The 19,787-nt window shown below is 42.3% G+C and overlaps 1 protein-coding gene across 2 annotated transcripts in view; it reads left to right on the forward strand.

The window, feature by feature from the left end:
• The window catches only part of CC2D1B (coiled-coil and C2 domain containing 1B), a 34,858-nt gene that overhangs the window by 13,165 nt on the left and 1,906 nt on the right, over nucleotides 1-19,787 (forward strand). For both annotated transcript variants that reach the window (XM_034064154.1, XM_034064155.1), the window contains exons 8-24: nucleotides 178-302; nucleotides 442-517; nucleotides 1,644-1,754; nucleotides 2,028-2,158; nucleotides 2,444-2,516; nucleotides 4,721-4,833; nucleotides 5,609-5,801; nucleotides 8,122-8,294; nucleotides 8,938-9,063; nucleotides 9,573-9,631; nucleotides 9,889-10,005; nucleotides 10,500-10,573; nucleotides 11,227-11,285; nucleotides 13,117-13,168; nucleotides 14,533-14,632; nucleotides 18,277-18,367; nucleotides 19,012-19,142. In XM_034064154.1, the coding sequence (XP_033920045.1) occupies nucleotides 178-302; nucleotides 442-517; nucleotides 1,644-1,754; nucleotides 2,028-2,158; nucleotides 2,444-2,516; nucleotides 4,721-4,833; nucleotides 5,609-5,801; nucleotides 8,122-8,294; nucleotides 8,938-9,063; nucleotides 9,573-9,631; nucleotides 9,889-10,005; nucleotides 10,500-10,573; nucleotides 11,227-11,285; nucleotides 13,117-13,168; nucleotides 14,533-14,632; nucleotides 18,277-18,367; nucleotides 19,012-19,131 (1,793 nt within the window). In that variant the 3' untranslated portion in view covers nucleotides 19,132-19,142. The remainder of the gene's footprint in view (nucleotides 1-177; nucleotides 303-441; nucleotides 518-1,643; nucleotides 1,755-2,027; nucleotides 2,159-2,443; nucleotides 2,517-4,720; nucleotides 4,834-5,608; nucleotides 5,802-8,121; nucleotides 8,295-8,937; nucleotides 9,064-9,572; nucleotides 9,632-9,888; nucleotides 10,006-10,499; nucleotides 10,574-11,226; nucleotides 11,286-13,116; nucleotides 13,169-14,532; nucleotides 14,633-18,276; nucleotides 18,368-19,011; nucleotides 19,143-19,787) is intronic.

Here is a 19,787-nt window from a genome sequence, read left to right on the forward strand (position 1 = left end):
AAGTGGGATTATGATGTCTGGTAGAACTTCTGGAGACTGGTGGAAAAAGGACTTAAGATGGCTGTGTGGTTCAAAGCAAAAGAGGGCAAATGCAGGTATTAACTAGATGGACATAACAATGGAGGCACATCTTACAGGCTCCGTATAAGTCTTGCATGCTCTGTTTCATTCTCACAGATCTCCAGAAGAGCAGCACACGAGCAATACTACTTATGAGGCAGAAGGAGTATAAATTAGCAGCTCTGAAAGCCAAGCAGCAAGGGGACCTGGAGAAAGCAAAGGAGTACATGAAGGCAGGCAAGGTGTGCACACAAGAAGTCATGAATTATAAACATACCCTGTGCTTTACCAACATGCATTGAATGTCAAATATTTATTGTGGCAGCTAGCAAGACTTAGGCATGCTAGAATAAATCCTCTGTTTTGTTTTTTCTGCATTAGAAATTCAATGTGGTCTTGGAAGCTTTGGACAGTGGGCAGCCAATAGACCTGGAGAATATGCCTCCATCTCCTCAGGGTAAGGCTTGTCTTACAGAAACCCTTTTAGAAGTCTCTCTGTGCTGTAATGGAATGATTCTGCATTTGATTGCAAAACTGTAAGAAGAATTGAAGATCACTTAGGTCTGAGGCTTATTGCATATTCAAATTCTAATGAAAACCAAAGAAGAAAACTGAGTTGTTACACTGAAGTTACTCTCTGTGAATTACAAGTTGAAGTAGGTAGTGATGTCTAATATTCCTGGGTTTATAGCTTTATATAATAGATCATATTTAAAAACGGAAGGGAAAGAAGAGTAATGGCACATCCTTAAAGTTTACCGTGATATTTGATGGTGTTATGGATTGTCAGCTGAAGTTCATAATGTTCAGGTTAAGAGATTAACAAATAGGTTGCAGTACAGTGAAGTTTAAAGTAAGTTACCAATTTTAAAGATACTTCTATCTTTTTAAGAGAGGGCTTTTTAAACTAAGTCTGGTATTGCCACCAACATTTAATATTTGGTCAGTTGAACTTAATGTTTTAAACCATTTACTTCAGTAAATTAATTTATTCTAAGAAATTAAATGACAGATTACTTCATTAAATCACTTAATTTATGATTCCTTAGGTTAGAAACTGATCACCAAGTGGCATTAGAGAGAAAGTTCACTCATGACACAATCTTACATTGGAGATTTTTGCAGTGGATAGTTCTATAGTTTTCTGAAGTAACCACTGCTACACAATGCCAAAAGCCTGGGTGTCTGAATGGATGGTGTTACTTGCTTTCCTTTTTCAGCACATCCTTTGTTACTAGAATATTTTAGTCAGTTAGCAATCTTGTTCACTCCTTCCATCTGCCACCATACCAAATTGTATTTTGGGGAGAGAATTCTTAGAATACTTGAAGTGGTTGTACTTTTTTTTTTCCTTTTCCCACAAGCAGCACTAACCTAAATGAAATCAGCATTTGAGATTTCCTGTTATGAAGCATTTTCTCTGAATGATGGGAACATTACACTTACCTAGCCATGCAGATACTGTTTTGAAGCCAGAAAGCTTTCAGGAAGATGATGTGATCAAACTGATGGTTTTCAGAGTAACATGGGTTGACTTGGTGTTTATGGAACAAGTGAAATTTCCTGCTTTCCGTGCATTGCAGATCTTGAGAGCCTAGGAAATGTACAAGGTGCATCCAAGCAAAAGGTACCAGCTCCAGTGGGAAGTTCCCAGGATCTTAAAACACCTGAACCTCACACCCGAGAAGCTTCAGGTAGGTCTTGTGGATTTCTCTTGCAAGCCATAGAAACAGCACAGGTGACAGGCACTTTAAGGCCTGCACTATCCCACTGAACTGCAGAAGGATTGAGTAAACCTAGGCCCTGAGTATTGTTTATTGCTGATCCCATCTGTACTTTCGTATTCATAGTAAGACTTTGCAATAATGTTTTTGTCTCTGCAGAAGGTAAAGAAGGGGAGGAAAAGAGCAGTTCATATGTTTTGAAATCCGAATCACACACCATTTCTTTGTCTGTCTTATTTCAAGCTTCCCTGCAGCAGCCAAAAACAGTGCTGGAAGCATTGCAGCAAAGGCTTGAGAAGTACAAGTCAGCAGCAGCACAGGCTAAAGCGAGTGGGGATGACCGGAAAGGCAGGATGCACGAGAGAATAGCGAAGGTAAATGAAAGTGTGGCAGGCTGCTTGCATCCAGCAAAGCCATTTGAGTTAGTTCTCTTGCTGAAGACTTCTTCAGGGCTGAAATAATTTGTGTGTTGTTCTTCTGTTTGTAAAGAGCTCCAGTAGGAAAGCTCTAAAGGATTCAGAGGGAAGAAGAAATAGAGACAATGCACATATTATAGTAAAATACTGTGTTTTCTGCAATATTTGTGGTGGCTAAGTGCAGATGATTGCTAGTTTATAGTCAACTCTGTTTTATATCTTACTGAGTGCCTTTGATTGCAGCAATACCAGGATGCCATAAGAGCCCATAAAGCAGGGAGAAAAGTGAATTTTTCTGAGCTACCTGTTCCTCCTGGTAAGTGTGAATATAAAATGTCCTAATACCATTTTCTGTATATTTAGTGGGCTCTGAAGGAGCTGTGTAGATACTGCCTCCTCATCCTGTGGAACAGCTCCTCCTATTTCTCAGTGAGTAGGCTGGCCTTGCTGTTTGATGGTATTGTGAAAGTGATTATAAATATGCACCCAAATGTTAACACTGGTGAATAGTCCTCATTGTCGACTGTAAGTTTGAGTTCCAAACTGCCTGTTTGACAGTATTGGAACTTAAAACTGGTGCTGTTTGAGAAGTTAAACAGTTTAACCACGGGCAGGTGCTGAAAATGTTGCCTGTTTGTCTTATGTGTTTGCCCTGTTTTGTCTTTCCTCCTAGAGGAAAGACTGAATTTGGGATATATTGGCTTTTTAATTTACAGGAAGATTTTTGACCCCATTCTTTTGATCACCACCAGGAGCCTCAGAACTCTCTATCTAATTAATCATCATCTTACACCTGACAAGTCAGACCTGTAATTCAGCTCTTATGGCCAATAAAACTAGTATACAGAGATGAAGCAAATCATGCCTGTGATCAAACTGAGACACTGGCATAGGCAGAAACTAAAGCTGCTTCTTGAGACTCAGGTCCTTTTTACCATCTTCAGAACACACATAGTGCTGTGTCTATAAAAGGTTGGACAAGGTCATCTATGAATGTTCCACCTGTGGTTTGCATGATACTGTTTCTCCCCTAGGAAGCATCATTCCTTTTATCTTGTGCCTGATGTGTTCTCCTGAAAAGACACTTAGCACTGCAAAGAGGTGCCTAGGCTTTTTACTTTAGGAAAAGGATGTGGACCTTGTGGCTTTTTTTGTCTTTCTCAAATGTGGCAGTAGCAAGCACTGTAGTAGTAATACAGTAGGCAGTGCCAGCTCTGTCAGGTTATGTACTGCTATGAAGGTTCCCTGCTTTGAAGCTGTTCCTGGAAAGCTTAAAGGTTGGACCAGATGATCCTTGAGGTCCCTTCCAACCTGGTAGTCTGTGGTTCTATGAAAAGCAGTTTAGCACCCCTTGTTCTAGGAAGTGATCAGTTTCTTGGTAAATCCCAGTTTCTGTAAGGGTGAGGTACTCCATATTTACACTTCTGAAAATATGGATAACTCCTCCATTTCCTTACGTATTAGCTGTGTGTTTTTCAGCCATCATTTAGAGGCCATATGATTTAGGTTGAAGACAACCATCAAGCAGTCACTGGGACCAGCAATGAGATTATAATGGACTGGCAGTGCATTTCATTGCATCTGAATGATGATAAGAACAGCCTTGATCTCCTTGAAGACAGAAATGCTGCTGAATAATGATCAAACTGGGGGCAGCAGCACAGGGTTCTGCCTATCTGTGTACCTCTAAACATGTTTTCTGTCCCTGTAGCACTATCTCTAGGTTTAGAAGCAGTTCAGTTGCTATTTCTTGGCACCTCTAATGGGACCAGCAGCAAGAATACTTGCTACATATTAATAAGATAAATCTTATTAACAGACATTTCATAATAGTTGCTCTGGGTCTCTTGTTCAAAGCTGACACTGAAGCAGGAGTGTGGAAGTGAGTTTATTTCCCATCATCCAGCCTTCCTCCTGTCCTTAGAAGGATAATAAAAGTGAAAAGGATTGTTCTTCATATACTTCACATTTAACTACTGTGATTCTGCTTTACTTTGCAACCTCTATATTGCTGTAGATTTTCAGCAGAGGCTTTTAGTGTGTTATCCAGATGTTACCAATGTGTTTTATTACTGTATGGGATAGCACAGATTTTCTGCTGGACTGTGTACCTTTAAGGTGAGGCAGCAGTGAGAGGGGAGAAAGAGCCAGCAACAACTTGTACAATCCACTGTCCTTTGTGCAAAGGAGACTGAATTCTTTGCTGGTTCTGGAAGCATCTCTGTTACCAAAGTCTTGAGATTGTGGGGTTCCGTGGCTGGCTACCAGTTGCTCAACTTAGAATACTATGCTCTGCTACTGCATTATCTTAGTCTGGGTATCTGTGAGAGATCTGATCTTAAGTCCACCACTCAGACTTTATCTAGCAAGGTCTGTGGCCTTGATCACAGTCTAGTTATGCTCAGCTGTGAAACAAATGAGGTAATAGATACTTGGATAGAAATAGCTTTATGAAAAGAAGAAATATGGAAGACAGCTCTTGGGTCTTATGCAGCTCTTCTGTGTCCCTTTCCTCCACAGGATTTCCCCCTCTTCCTGGTGTTGCAGCAACGGATGGTGACAGCTCAATAGCTGCTGTTCTGGAAAGTGCTGGCAAACTGGCAAACATGGAGGAGAATGATGATGACGAGGAGGTTTGTATTTCTTAGTAGGATGTGTTAAAGTTAAAATGCTGTCTCTTTGATATGCAGAGACAAGGCCACTGGATTTCCAGTCAAGAAAGTTGAAATACATTTCCCAGAAGTCTGAAGAGTGTAGGATCTCGGTAGTAATTATAGTGCAGGAGAGAGATGAGATGTTATTAGAGTCAGTACCTACAGTTTCTGAGTCCACAGTTTGGCTTTTTCACAACTGTTTTACATGTGGGTTTTATTTTCAAAGCAAACACCTAGTAACCCCTTTAGTGATCCTAGTCACCCCTTTACATTGTTCTAAAGTATTTCAATCTGTATTTTCATCCTGCATCCCAGTAGCTCCTCTCTTTGTGCTTTCCCAGGATTTTCAACACTTTTTGTCAGGCAGCACCAGCCTTTAGACTTGGGTTTGATTTCTTTCTCTCTCTGGATTTGGTTTCTGATTGCTTGTGCTTTCAACTGGAGTAGCTTTTAATGGAGAGAATTCCTAGATGATGTTTTTTTCTGCATACATCTGCTTGTTTTTGAAGTCAGTGCCTTGTTGAACATTCCTTTTGTCCCTTCTATAGTGGAGGTTTGACACTTGCACATGTTAACTACCTACTGGCATGGCATGACTCATAAACCTCCATGAAAATTTGCTGTCTGGAATGTTATGCTCCCCTCAAAAGTGGTACCAGAAGGCTGATAAAAGATAACCACGGTTGTTGATGCTGTCCTTAGCCCTGGAATTGATTTTTATTTATGTAATATGAAATTCCTTTTGTTATGTTAGAGTGAACCTCTGGCACAGGCCCCTGTTGCCAAGAAGCCTGCTCAGCTGCCTGCAAAGCCGACTCAAGTCGTTAAGCCAATTACAGTGCCATCTGCTGTAGCTGGGGAGGAGAGCTCTCCTGAGCATGTGAAACAAGCTTCATCACCTTCCGCCCTGCATAAGGCAGAGTCAATGGATCACCTCCCTCCAGCTGGTAAGATGAAGGGATTGTCATTCCTAGTGATCCATGTGCAAGTTGTTTGCACTAGTTTAGTTTAATACCTTGGTAAAGACTTCATTATCTTTTTAGATATGAGCTTGTGAATATGTGCCATAGATGTCCTCTGGCAGGGGCCTCAGTATATGTGTCTGCTGGAGGGCAGATCCAGACCAGCCATGCAGCTTTATTTCATAGAGGCAGCAATGTGTAATACTAAGGGTGATTGGGGTTTTAATTAATTTTGATGTAACAAAATTAATTTAATTAATTTTGATGTATCCATTCATAATGTTTAACTCAGCTTACAGTTGAGCTCTGTGTGCACTCTCATTAAAGTGGACAGCTTTCCAGTGTGAATTATTCATTGATCTAATGCAGCTTTTACATCAAACAATGGTTTTTGCCTAGTGCTTTATCCGAGGATCTCAAACTGATACATAGGCAGTATTTCATCAGTTTCTCGGCCTCCTGTTGCTAAGGTCACTGAACAGTCTGTACAAGATTAATTGTACAGATAGTCAGGGGCAGCCACCTCCTCATGGTGTGATTTGGGCACACACCAGCAGTGTTCATGCTGTCACTGATTCTGTTGTTTGCTTTGACTGTAATAGAATCATAGAATAGTTAGGGCTGGAAAGGACCTTAAGATCATCCAGTTCCAACCCCACTGCCAGGGGCAGGGACACCTCACACTAAACCATATCACCCAAGGCTCTGTCTAGCCTGGACTTGAACACCACCAGGGATGGGGCATTCATAGTGCTATCCTCTTTCCATTCTGCCCTGGGTAGTTCCCGCAGGACAAAGCAGAACTGCTTAGTTGGCTGATGCAGGGTCTTTTACAGACTGAAAAGCATTTCATGGTGCCACCGTGATTAGCTTAAGCCTTCTGTCTAGAAAAATTCCATGACTTCTTTTATAAATACGACTAAAACTTAGTAGTTGTCCATTTTGACTTCGAAAATCTATGAATCCTCAGGATTTGGGGATTTTGCAGTTTTAGCTGACATATTAATCTTTTGAGTCAATTGCCCTTGACTTACAGTGTGGAGGAATTGATACCTGGTCTCTGATATTACAGTAATTTCTCCTGGATATTTCACATATTTTAAAAGACCAATAGGTGCAACAGGAACCTGGACAGATTCATACTGACATGATTTTCACTACAGTGAAACAGTCAGTGCTTCACTAATGTAAAGCTGTATTTCATTAGCCGAAGTGCATTCTGTGATCCAGATGCTGCCTCCTGCCCCCCAGAATTACAAAATGCAGCTTACAGCTGATAAATCGACTGTAACAAAACTGTGTTGTTGGAGGGCACAAGGCATAGGGAGGTGGGGGAGTGGAGCAGTTGCACTTAATGCCTCACCAGGAAAGTCAAGGAACCAAGATCAGTAGGATTAATGGTTTTGCTCAGTGCATTCTCCACAGATTTTCTTGGGAATACCTGTGCTCTGTGGCTCAGGCTCAGAGCACACTGTGGGTTTTGTCTCAATGGAATCTGGGCTAGCTACCTTGGCTAATTAATTTGGGTTTGGCTGATTGGGCAAGTTGCTCATAGCAGCAGGACAGTGGCTCTTCTGTGAGGATGGGAATAAGTTGATTGTCATCTGCCAGCAGTGAACATAATGCGAGAGTTATTGGTGTATTTATTTGCCAAGACAGGCACCTCTTGCAAGTGCTGCTTAGCTTGTGTAATCACAAGTAGAGTGCAGTGGTGAATACAGTATGAGTATCTTGGAAAATGGCTCATGCTGTGCATTTTCTAAGTGAGGTATGAGAAGAGGCAGGATGCAGTGACCTGGTACAGTGTAAAGCAATCTTTCCTGACTTGCACAGTTGTCTGTATTATGGGAAGGAAAGAAGAGACCCAATAACTAATAAGAAATGAAGATGGCAAGGTATCACAAATAAGCAGAGGTGATAAATCTGAATGTGCCTGCATATTGGTTCATCTGAGTACAGAAGTTGCTCATGTTTGCTGTCTTCTAGGAGTTAACATGCCAAGCTGAAAGCTTGTATTCACCTTCTGCTTTGGATCTGCAAATAAAGGGCTGCAATCACTATTGTCACACTTGTGACATGCTGTGAGGTTTTGATGAAGATGCCATGATAGAAGGAAGTTTGTTTCTTTTTCTGATACTTGACATTGAAACTGACCAAGAAACAATTAAGTGCAGTAAGGAAATGTGTTTATTTGGTAGCTGTACTTTTGCTGACCTTTTTCTGGCTATAAATGGAACATGATAAACCTTTTTCAGGGGCATGGCAGTGTCAGATGAATGAAGGTTTTTATTCAACTGTTTTTCAGTGAGGGAACAGCTGGAATTTCTGGAGAACAGAAAGAAGCAATACATAAGGGCAGCCATCAAAGCAAAGAAGGAAAATAACCTTGAACAGGCCAAGATGTATCTCAGGACAGCCAAGAGCTTTGACATAAAGATTCAGCAAGCAAAATGTGGCAAACCTGTTGATATTTCCAAGGTTAGTAGGACTGTCAGTGTCCTGCTTTGTTTCATATTCTTGGACATCTAAGTGCTTACTTCAAATGGTAAATGATTTAATAAGCATTTCTTGACACAATTAAGTTAGTTTGATAAATCTGGATACTGAGCTCTGAAACCCCCCCCTATATTTTTTATTTAATTTTCATTTCATTTTGTTTCCTGTGCTGCTCCTCAAGTGTTCCAGATTTTGAGAACGTTTTGTCTCTATGAACCGTTAGCTCCTTGATTTACACCTAAACCATGCAGCTTAGAAGTACCCCCTGGGGTTAGGGTGTGAGTACATTTCTTAGCTGTGTCCTGGCTCCATTTTGGGATGAGGATCAGGTGCATGTGATGGAGTGGTGCCCTGGTTTCTCTTGGTATTTGGTTAGATGGAAAACTAAACTGCACTGTTCATTATTCCTGACCGGAATAATCAGGGAACTAGGCCTGTAAGACATGTTGCAGGGTTTCTGACTTAAGCAGTTGTCAGCAGTGCGAGTATGGGTTGGGTTGGAATTGCTTTGAGAAGGAAAACAACCCCCCTTCCTTCACTGACCTTTCCATACATTCTGGCTGCTTTTTGTTTACTTCATTTTTCCCCTATAAGGGCTCTGAAATGTGATGTCCTTACATTGCAGCTGCCATCACCCCCTACAGATGATGAGGGTGATTTTATCTTCATACACCATGAAGATGTCAGACTGTCTCAGAAAGCAGATGAAGTGTATGCACAGCTCATAAAACTGCTGAAGGACCAATATGAGGTGACCAGTTTATGTTTATCTCTTTTAGTAATGCTTTGGGTGTTGTTATTTTAATATCTCTCTGTGTTTTATTAATATCATCGTCCATCTCATCACTGTGTCTGTGGGGTCTTTTGGCTTTCTTTTAAATTAAATTTTAAATTTTGTGTGTCCTAAAGGGGAGCATTTTCAGAGTTAGATCTTCTGCTTGTTGAAGTCAGAGGCTGTGCTTGGAGGCTCAGGGCTATTGAATTGCCACTATTAATATGAGCACTCCAGTTTGTAAATAGTACCTGAATGATTAAAACTGGCCCTTGACTGAACCTCATATTTGGAAATGAAGTGATTAAGAAGCAACTCAAATGCTGTGCTTTTTTACTCGGAATGGTGGGTGGATAGTTTTGGGTGTCATGGGAAAACTCTTGCCATTTCTTAGGTTATCATCAGCCTCAAAACTCTGCCAGTCACGAGTCTGTGTATAAGGATCACTGAGTGCAACTGTATTTGTTTGGGTTTGTTTCTGTTGACAGAGGTGTCTGCAGTATTCCAAGCAATTCATGCATCTGGGAAATGTAGCAGAAACAACTCGGTAAGACCTGCTGTTAAATCATCCCACAATGTGGTCAGTTCAGGCTTGAGTCTGCCTGACCCCCTTAAAGATGATGGGGTTTCAGGTTGTTTCCCATTAAGTGAAAGGGTCAGGACCTGTGAAGCCTCCTGCATGCCCAAGTTGCAATCAGACATCTGGTGTGAGGATTACTGTGTGGGCTGTATCTGGCAGAATGCTCTGTTTGATGTCCCAGTGTGTGTTGTAGCTTTTCTGTTGTTTCTTTGCCTTTTCTATAGGTTTGAGAAAATGGCACAAGGTTGTAGAAAGGACATGGAGATCCTGCAGCTTGCACGAGCACAAGGAATGGAGCCTCCAAGCCATCACTTTGAAGAAAGAACCTTCAAGATGATAAGGTATGGAAAACCAAAGGGATTTCTCAGGCATGCTGGAATGAGTTTCCTGGTTTCTAGATCTTCTTTAGGGAACTGTGGGCTTCAGCAGACTTGGGTAGCACCTAGGGTTAGGCTCAGCATTCCTTAAAAGGCACACAACAACTTAAATGCATAGAAATTCTTCTCTAACTTCTTTTCTGGGTTCTTTTGTTTTTGAAATATCTTCAGCTTCATCTCTTCATATTCTGTTACTTCAGATACTCTTCCTTCCTCTGTGTTCCCCCCCTCAATCCTGTTGCCTTTTGGCTTTGTTGGTGGCATTTTCCATTATACCTCAGAGATGTTTTTGTCTTGGTTTGTGCCTTTTCCTTGCTCTTTTGTAATCTATGAAGATGATCTGTGTAGGAGTGCACTGTAGAAAACAGTCTGGTGCATTCCTGGTGTCCGGGTCTGGCAGTGGATCTGGCAGTGGGCTACTGGTGTGAATACACTTTCTTGTCTTTCTTTTTCCACAGGATATTTTCTGAGCTCAACAGCACAGAAATGCACCTTTTTATTGTCAGGGGGATAAACCTACCAGCTCCACCAGGTAGGTACTCAAAAGCACATGTGGGCTTTTTGCCCTGATTAGGTAAGGAAAGTAGTGGGGAATAAGATTTTTCTACCTTGAAGAGCACTTTAGGAGTCAAGACTTGTAGCCAGCACTCATTAAAGTAGCCAGGGTTCAGGCTCAAGCCCCCCCCCCCAGCTTTTAAACAGTATTAAAAAAAAAACAAAACCCAACGAACAAAACCCCCAGAAGAACAAAGAGAATCTGGGATCTATCTGGACAGAGGGAAGAGCTTTAAATTGTCCTGGGTTCACTCGTAACTGGGTCATAGTTTTAATTTTGTGTTTATCTCCTATTTTGTTATGCCTGCCTTAACTCTGTACCATGTCAGTGACCCTTCAGTAGACAGTTGCTCCTGCCAACGTTCCTGCTCTTAGTCCCTTGTTTCTGGGAGCTTGTAACCATCTGTGCCAGTCTGTCTCAGGGGTAACAGCGGCATTAAGAGAAGTAGGTGTTTTCCTGTGGACACCAGCTCTCTCTGGATTTTGGTTCGTTAGATTTCAGTTGTCGACAGACAGGTCATGAGTCCCACTGAAACTCACTCAGGTGCTCTTGAGAACCCTGCTCAGCATTACAGATGCAATGAATGTACCTATATGGGCTGTTTGGATTGGCGGTGTTGTCTCATTCAGGTGTATCACCGAGAGATTTGGATCCCTTTGTGAAGTTTGAATTTCACTACCCGAGCGCGGTGAGTGTGTGTCCTGGCTCTGCTGTTCCTCAGTCTGACCTTTGCCCCTGCTGTGTTAGCCTGGGAGGGCTTCAAGGAAGAAAGGTGTGGGTTTTCTTCTAGAAAGGGAGAACACTTCCAGCCATACTGCTTGAATTTAGTTCTAAAACAGAAGCTTTTTCTGAGAAACAGACTGCTTAATGAGCTTGCTGCACATCTGAGCTTTGCTGCTCCTTGATGTTCTTCACATCCTACACTTAGCAGTGTGGAACCTGCTTTAGGCTTGCATGTTCTCTGGCTGCCTGACCACCAGCTTTCTGCTGAACAGCATTCACGGTGTGAAGCCATGCCCACATTTTCCCCTGTCAAGATAACTAATCAGACTGTTTCCAGTGTCTGCAAAATATGTAGAAGTTCATTTCTTACAAGGGTGCAAAATCTCTGGTGACTTCAAACACAAGGACAGGCAAAGCTGTCAGTAGGGGAGAAGGGCCACCTTAGATGGGATCTCTAAGTCCCATTCCTTTCAGAAAACAAGCTTTTAAAGGTATTGCTTTTGGACATCTCTTTAATTATAGGAATGGATTGTGAAGCTTAATCTTTGCCATTTAATAAATGCATGTGACTCCTGGTGATTCAGTTAGCAAATATGCATGTGCATATCTGACTTAGGCCATACAAGTTTCTTGACCTTATTAATTAATACTTATGTGCATGTATATATGTGCATATGTATGTGTATAAAAACACCTGTACACATATATATGGCTTCTTTCCTTGAAACTCCTCAGTGTCATCCTGTTCCCCACACTTTTAGAAGCAGTCTCTGGTCTGAAAAATACAGAAAGCATTGAGCTGACATACAGAAACCATTGAGGGCTGTCTACTCTTATTCTCAGTAGAAGTGCTAGGGCTTCTGCTGCTTTTGCTGTAGGCCAAAACCAGTCTTCGCTCTTACAGGACTAATACTTACCCCTGGGAGAATGCAGAGCCCTAGGTTTTATTGCTCCTAATAAAATTTGCAGTAATTCCACTGAATTGAATTCAGTTACCTGTGAGAAACTGGTGATGGTCAGATCAGGTTTGGGGTTAGGTTTGAGTAATGTGAGGCCTTAATGAAGGGTTCCCCCCCCCATGAGGGGTGGCTAAAACCAGAATTGGTCTGTATGAATAATTTTCCAGGGAATAAGTAAGACCTCAGTGTAGCTGCTTTTAATCCGTTTATCTTTGTTTTAAAGAAGGCAGGTCTCCACTGCTTAACCAACAGTCAATTCTCCACCTTTCTCCTTCATAGCTGGCATCAGTTTTGCAAAGTAGCTGCAGTAATTAGATCACATTGTCCTTGTTCAGTCCCCAGAGATTCAGTTTGTTCTCCACTTTAGGTTAAAAGTTAATTCATTTTGGTGGCAGATTGATTGTCAGGCAAAATAATAGTAGGGCAATTCCCTGACTGATTTGTGATGAATTCCTTGTGTAGCTTTATTATTCCAACTAATGCAGAAGGAACAGAATTACTGTGTCGTGGAACGTGTGCAGTTTATCATGTCATTGAACAGCCATAGTCGGTAACTCTGTGATGATTGGATTGAATTGAGTGTGACCATGTAGCTTATCTGTGACTTATATTTAATGTAATGTTTTGGACTTATTCTTTATCTACTATTGTTACCACAATGAAACCCAAATACTTCAGTGTTGAATGTACCATGGCTGCTCTTATCATTCTCATAACCCCCTGAAACCTCATGTTCACTGTGTAGGTATATAAAAGAGCTGCTCATAAAAATTGTTACTACTCTGTATTTTGAAACAGTATCTGATGGTTTATGTAATGTGTCTCTCTCTTTAATAGGAGCAACCTCAGAAGAGTAAAACACCTGTAATAAACAATAACAATTCTCCAGGTTAGTACTTTTTCTGTGGCAGAGGGGAAAACATTGCACCTTAGGGATCATGGGAGAGTATAAGCTAGTCCTTTATGGTGAACCAGGCTAGAGGCCTTCTTTCTTTATGAAAGGGTTTGTTGTAGGGTGAAGTCCAGCTGCGATGGCAGCTTCCTCACCTTCATCCCAGTATCGGTGGTAGTTGTTATGTTATGAATGAGTGAAATCATCGAGTTACCAATTGTGCTCCAGCTGTTGCCATCAGCCCTGCTGCAGATGGGCCAGATAAATAAATATTAAGTAAGTAAAGTCCTTAATTTCAGTATCTCCATGGATCCCATCTTTTTCAGTCGGGTTTTGTGTCCTTGGAGATTAGCAAAGATCATGACAGAGCTGGCAATCAGCTGTCACTTCTCAACCTGCCAAAGCAGTGCTGCAGAAATAGATCTTATAGGTATTCTTTTAAGAGACAGTGTGTCTTAAACCCACCTAAAATGCTTCCCTTGTAGCTTCTGAAAAATACCCCTTTGTACCAGGCCATTGACTACCACTGTAAGACTCATCATGTGGTTTAGAATTAAACCTCTTGTACTCTGGGTTTGGTTTATTGCTTTATATTTTTTCCTTTAATTCTTGCAGTTAGCAGCCATCTACTATCAAACAACTTTGAATTCCATGTTCAAATTATTAGTTGTGAATTTATCTCAAAATAGGTACATATAGATATATAAATATGTATCTTTTGGGTTTATATGTATTTCCTATTAAAAGCGGAAGTCCTGAAGCTCTGATGCTGAGAGCTGTGTTCCAAGCCTTCCGATAACTTGATCTGCGCCTGCTGAGCAGCCACTTAGCTGTAATGTTTTGAGATCCCAGGCTCACAGGCAGAGAGATGAGTGTTCTGGGTAGCACAGCAGATAAGTCTTTGAACATTAGTTGTACAATGTTGTGGCCCTTTCTGATAAACAGGTATCCTGTGGCATAGTTCTTGTTATGCTCATTAGTAAAACTGGTGCTAAATCGGTGTTAATTGCATTATCAAAACCCCTCTTGCCAGTCATTCCAAGCTTCCTATGTTGTTTCCTTATTAGTTGTACCTTTTTCTTAGCCACAGACAATCTGTTTATTGCTGAAAGACCTTGATTCTCCCGTTTTGGCTCTCCAGTAATTTGCTGTCACCTCGTGATTTGGTTTTCTGCTATTTGCTTTCTGTCCCTGTAAAGTGATGCCTTGTTAATGACTGGAATAACCTCCTGAGGAGGAGGTTCATAGGGATGTGAAGTGTTTCTAAGTGGACAAAACTAAGATAAACAGGAGTTTGAGTACGTGCATGCAATAGGGCACAGCACATGTTTTACCTTCATTTCTCTGTATCCTCACTGTAGAATATAACCAGTTGTTTAAGTTGAACATCAACCGAAATCACCGAGGTTTCCGACGAGCAATTCGGTCCAAAGGGATTAAATTTGAAGTCTTTCATAAAGGGTAAGTCCACAGTTTGCTGCCTCTCATTGCCTCTCTGAAACACTTGAGAAGCCTGAAGTAGCTGAAATTTATGAAGTCCAATTTTTAAGCCAGCAGTAAAGTGTTGTCTGGTTCTCGTGTCTGAGAACTCCTTTCAAAACATGTCTGAGCTCTGTTATCTTCCCCTGGGGGGGTGAAGAAAAGGCAGAAGTTCAGAGAAGTTGCTTCCTAACTGTCACATCAGTGAAGGGTTCGTGTGGCAAGAGGAATTGAGGAGACTGAGAACATCACGGTTCAGCTTCAGATTGTTTGGATTCTCACCCAGTTTGGGTGAGATTTATATATTACAGGGGGTAACTTTGTAGAACAGTAAGTACAAGTAGCAGCAAAATATGAACAGCAGTAAAGCAGCTGTCAGATGATGGCAGAACTGGTGTTAGGGTTTTGTACTTCATTCTGAGGTTATTACAGTATTTACTGAGCACTGCTAGCAAACTAGCTTGAGAGAGACAGAAGACTCCACTCATCTCAGAGATCAAGATGATGAGGTGGATGTTAAGAGTTGGTAATGTTCATCCTGTGTCTATGCTTATTACTGACTTATTCAGAATCAGTGGCCTGTATTCCCTGAGCTGGTTGTGATCCATGACTTGGATGGGATGTTGGCTAACCTGGCTTTGTCTTGGTGGTTCTTTGTGCTGTTGTTTCTCTTACTGAGACTTGCAGAAATGGTCCATAAATTCTCTGAGGTGGTTTTCAAGTTGTAGATGTTTCAATTTGTGAGCTAAAGTCCAGGTCTTCCCATTTGCATCTCCATTGAAGCAAAAGCTGAATTTCTTACTCTTTCTCCGCCTGTCCTGCTTGTGCTACTGCTCTGTTGTTCATGGTGTCATCATTAAGAGATCCAGCCTCTTATCCACAGAACTGTTCAGTGCTTACATTGGTTTAAAACATTTTCCCCTATCTTTTGCCCATCATTGTACATGTGGGGCACATCCTGTTCTCTCACCAGCTGGAACTGCGCTTGGTTTTAGTGGGTGAGCTCAGGCTCAACTTCACCCATTGGAAACACTCTCCAGTGATTCACAAGTTACATGCCAGCTCCAGATTGGCCTTTGAAGCCTTTTTGAAGATTAGCAAAAAACTCTCTGCAGGTCATCCCTTTTCTAGGTCTGAGGTTTTGGTTTTGTTCTTAGAACGGGAATGTAACAAGATAAAGATGTGCCTGTTGCTGGTTTGGGGTGGAGGGGTGGCAGTTTCCCTGGGCACGTAGCAACGGGGAATGAGGAAGAGAAGAAAAGCCCACTGAGCACCATCCCCTGGCTGTCCTCTTGGGAGAAAAGAGGATTAATGATGCAGGCTCTCTTCTAAAGGCTGCCTGCTCCCTGCCTGTCTTGAAGACTGTAAATGAATAATACTTTCAGAAGTGCTTGTAGATGTTGTAGGTTTGGGGTCTCTGGTAGCTCTTTGACCCTCTCCCAAGAACTATTTTGTGTCCGTGAGCAAAGGAGACTTGTTTCAGGTCATCGATATTAAACTTCCCTTTAAAGAACACTTTAAACTAGAAATCCCAGCAGCGATTTCTCCAGAGCAAAAGTCTCTCCTTAAACTTCTCTTAAAAGCTTCTGAAGATAAAAGGAGATTCCCCATAGCTGTTTCTGAAGCCATGGCCTGGAGCAAGTTCACATCCTTCACAGCCACCCCCTTAGAACTGATGGGGGCTGAATCAGTCTTCATTGTGTCTTGAATTATAAAATGGAAAAATGCTTTAAGAAGCATTCAGCCAGAAGAATCGCTGATTCCCCGAGTTTATGAGCAAGGTGCCAGCATACTGCAGTACAGTTATGTAATCCCTCTTCATTTTAAGGTGCTTGTGAAGTCAAGGAAGTATTCTAGCATGTAAGAGAATGAAGTCTGAACTTCTCTAAATGATGTAGTCGTATCGATGGAGAATGAGGTCTTATCTTTGGAGGGCTTTCTGCCAAGAGAATTCATAGGCTTCATGCTTGGGGCAGCATTATCAGCCTTTGAGGTGACTCCTTGTGACAGTGCTTTTTCTTTACTACAGCACTTTGTGTTGGGATGGACAAACTGACAGGCTAAGGAGTAATCTGACAACTGAGCTGGAGTCTTTCAAGTCCTTCAGCAGCAGGTTCTTGAAGGAGATGTACTTCCTAACAGTGACTCTGCATGTGCCAGTGCATTCAGTTGCAGAGGTCTTGGGGTCTTTATGCCATCCAGAAGTGTCTGAGCTCCCTGCTGGGAGCTCACTGCAGCCTGGGCTAATGGTACCAGACTTCTAATCTATAGAAACTCAGGTACTGTAGGACCCTTCCTGATGCTGTTTCTGAACAAACAGGCCAGAAAGCGAGGGTAAAATGTGGATGTCAGGGCCTTATACAGTGATTGATCTGAGCTATTTGGAGAATATATGAGTGGAGCAATTGTTGAGGTGGTGGATGTGAGGAAACAACCTTCCCCCTTTTCCTGTCAGAGTTTAGACCATCAGGTTCACAGATGTTCCCTTGGAAACTGACGTCAGGTCTGTGTATTAATGTCCTGGCTGCTGTTGCCACAGATTACATGATCATGAGGCTCTATATAATAATCCTCCAAGTTTTCATTGTGTATGTCAAGTCTTGCTTGATAATATATATAATAGGAATAAGAGTGGATTAATGGGGTTATTCCTTGCCTGGTTTTTCACAGATAGTGGCATAAAAAAGGAAGCTTCTGAATTCTTGGCAGGTTTCCTGTCTAAAACATGACAGGCACAGGCATGGCTGGTTGGCTTTACTGCCTCCAGACTCTGTACTTTTTAGTCATTTATCAAACCTTCTGGAGACTTGCTCCAAAAGCAAGGAAAATGCTTGGATGCAGGCAGAGAAACCCAGCAGAATTAATGTGTGTTAGTCTTAGCTGTTGCCTTTTGGGGGAGTTTGTGTGGATAAGGATTGCATCACCTGCCTCTTAAGGTGAAGATGGATGTCTTGCTGATCAAACTGTTGAGCAGAAGCGACTGTAGCAGAGAACAGTTGGTTGTTTTCCTTGCAGGATGAAATGCTTTGTGTTTAATTCGAGCAGACTGGAAAGTCTGAAACGATGGTTCCTGATGGTTCAAACTACCGGTGTGGAGGTGAATCAAACCAACAGCTGCAAAGAACTGTTCTTAGTTGTTGAAACTGGTTTCTCAAAAGGAAACAATGATTCATGTAGCTTTTTCCTGATAAGTAGTTTGCCAAAACCAGCACGTGCCTGTGAAGTGTTTGTTTCGATGAGAGATGCAGGTTCTATTGAACAGCCCCTTGCAGAAGGTTGCTGTCTGTCCTGGTGTGAGGCCACTCTTCCCTGTTGCCCTGTGCAGGGACCCACACTGCTGCCATTCCCAGTGCTCCTTTAGTTGGTCGTTTCTCTTCACCACTGTCCTCATCTTTAGCTTGGTTGCAAGGGGAGTAATTAAAACGTGGGTACTTTGTATCTTGTCCTTGTAGTCTGGTTCACTCATGGTTTGCCTCTTGCACCCTGGCCTGTAGGGTTCTATAACACTTCTTGGTTGACCTTCCTGGATGCAGTGATGGTGCAAACAGTGCTGGCCTGAGCCTGTTTTCTCTTTTGTGTACTGCAGAACCTTACCCACTGAATTAAAGATGTTTTCTTTGAAACAGGTCCTTTTTCAGAAGTGACAAGCAAGTGGGAACAGCACACTTGAAACTGGAGAAGCTGGAGTCAGAGTGTGAAGTCAGAGAGATCATCGAGGTACGTTTTCTGGGTAGGGTGAGTTCTCCTGGTTTAGAACTTGAATACAAAGGGAAGATGAATACGTGTTGCATGTGTTTGCACACAGCTGAGTTTTGTTTAGTTAGGCTGATAAACAGTGGGCTGCTCTTTGTTTTGTCATCTCTTGAAGCTTGTGGTAGCTGTTACCATTCATAGAACCCCAGACTGGTTTGGGTTGGAAGGGACTTTAAAGCTCATTCAGTTCCAGCCCCCTGCCATGGGCAGGGACACCTTCCACTAGAGCAGGGTGCTCCAAGCCCTGTCTTGGGAACTCTCTTCCTCAAATTTCCTGTATCAGGACAGTTTTCTTTGTCAGGACCAGAAATTGAGGTGATTCCCAAACATTTGTGTTGGTAGCTAACAGATGAAGACTGCCCGAGTGGATAGAGAGCTGCTGCAAGATCCAGCAGGAGCTCACTAACAGGAACCTTAATAACCCCCTGCCTTGGGCTGCAACACAGACATGCCCACGACACACTGCCCTCAGCACTGTGGTCACCTGCAGGTGATCTCTGTCATCTTCTAGTCACGGGGAGATAGAGCCTGGGGTTGCCTGAGGCACCCTGGTTTGATGTTGTCGCTTGTATGTGTGCTGACTGCTCTGCTCTTTGTGGTTCTTTCAGATTTTTGATGGCAGAAAGCCCACTGGAGGGAAACTGGAGGTAAAAGTGAGACTCAGGGAGCCCCTCAGCGGTCAAGATCTTCAAACAGTTACAGAAAACTGGCTGGTCCTTGAGCATTAGTTCTGCCTGAGGTAGGAATGCTGCATCCAGCGATGGGCTGACAGAACTTGACAGGGTACAGAGGAACTCTGCTGGAATAATGTCTGTTGTTGACATTGACCTAATTACATTGCTCTGGCTTTAGGATCGTTTCTCGTTGTATCTGTAGTGGTGAAATGGCAGTTTCAGAAATGAGGCTACCCAATCTCTGATCAGTTTGTGTATCAAAGATGTTATTTCACGATCACTTCTAACATCCCCCTTATTTAGAATGGCATTTAGAAAACAAGATTGGTGAGTCCTTTCTAGGAGTGGCAATGCTTTCTGTCCATCCCTGTTGTTAGCAGAGAACCTTTCAGAGTTAGCAGGGACCCTTCTGCCCCTACCAGAAGTTAGAGAAAGGACTTTTTTTGTCCCATGGAAGTCTGCTTGACTTCATCTGAAAGGGAAGGTGTTGGAGACAGGCTTGCTTCTGGGGATGGAGAAGCTGTGCAGTTGAATACAGGTTACCCAAAGAGCTGTGCCTGATGCCCACTGTGCTCAGATACAGAAGAGCTGCCAAAGTAGCTGTGTACTAGCAGGCTGGGAAAGAGGGAGGCTTCCTCTTCTTGCCAGCCTGTACAGAAACTGCTTGACTTGGCAGCTTGTCTTCCTTTCTCAGACTCTGCTTTTTAGGT

This window comes from Melopsittacus undulatus, chromosome 6, assembly GCF_012275295.1.
Source record: "Melopsittacus undulatus isolate bMelUnd1 chromosome 6, bMelUnd1.mat.Z, whole genome shotgun sequence".
Lineage (NCBI taxonomy): Eukaryota > Metazoa > Chordata > Aves > Psittaciformes > Psittaculidae > Melopsittacus > Melopsittacus undulatus.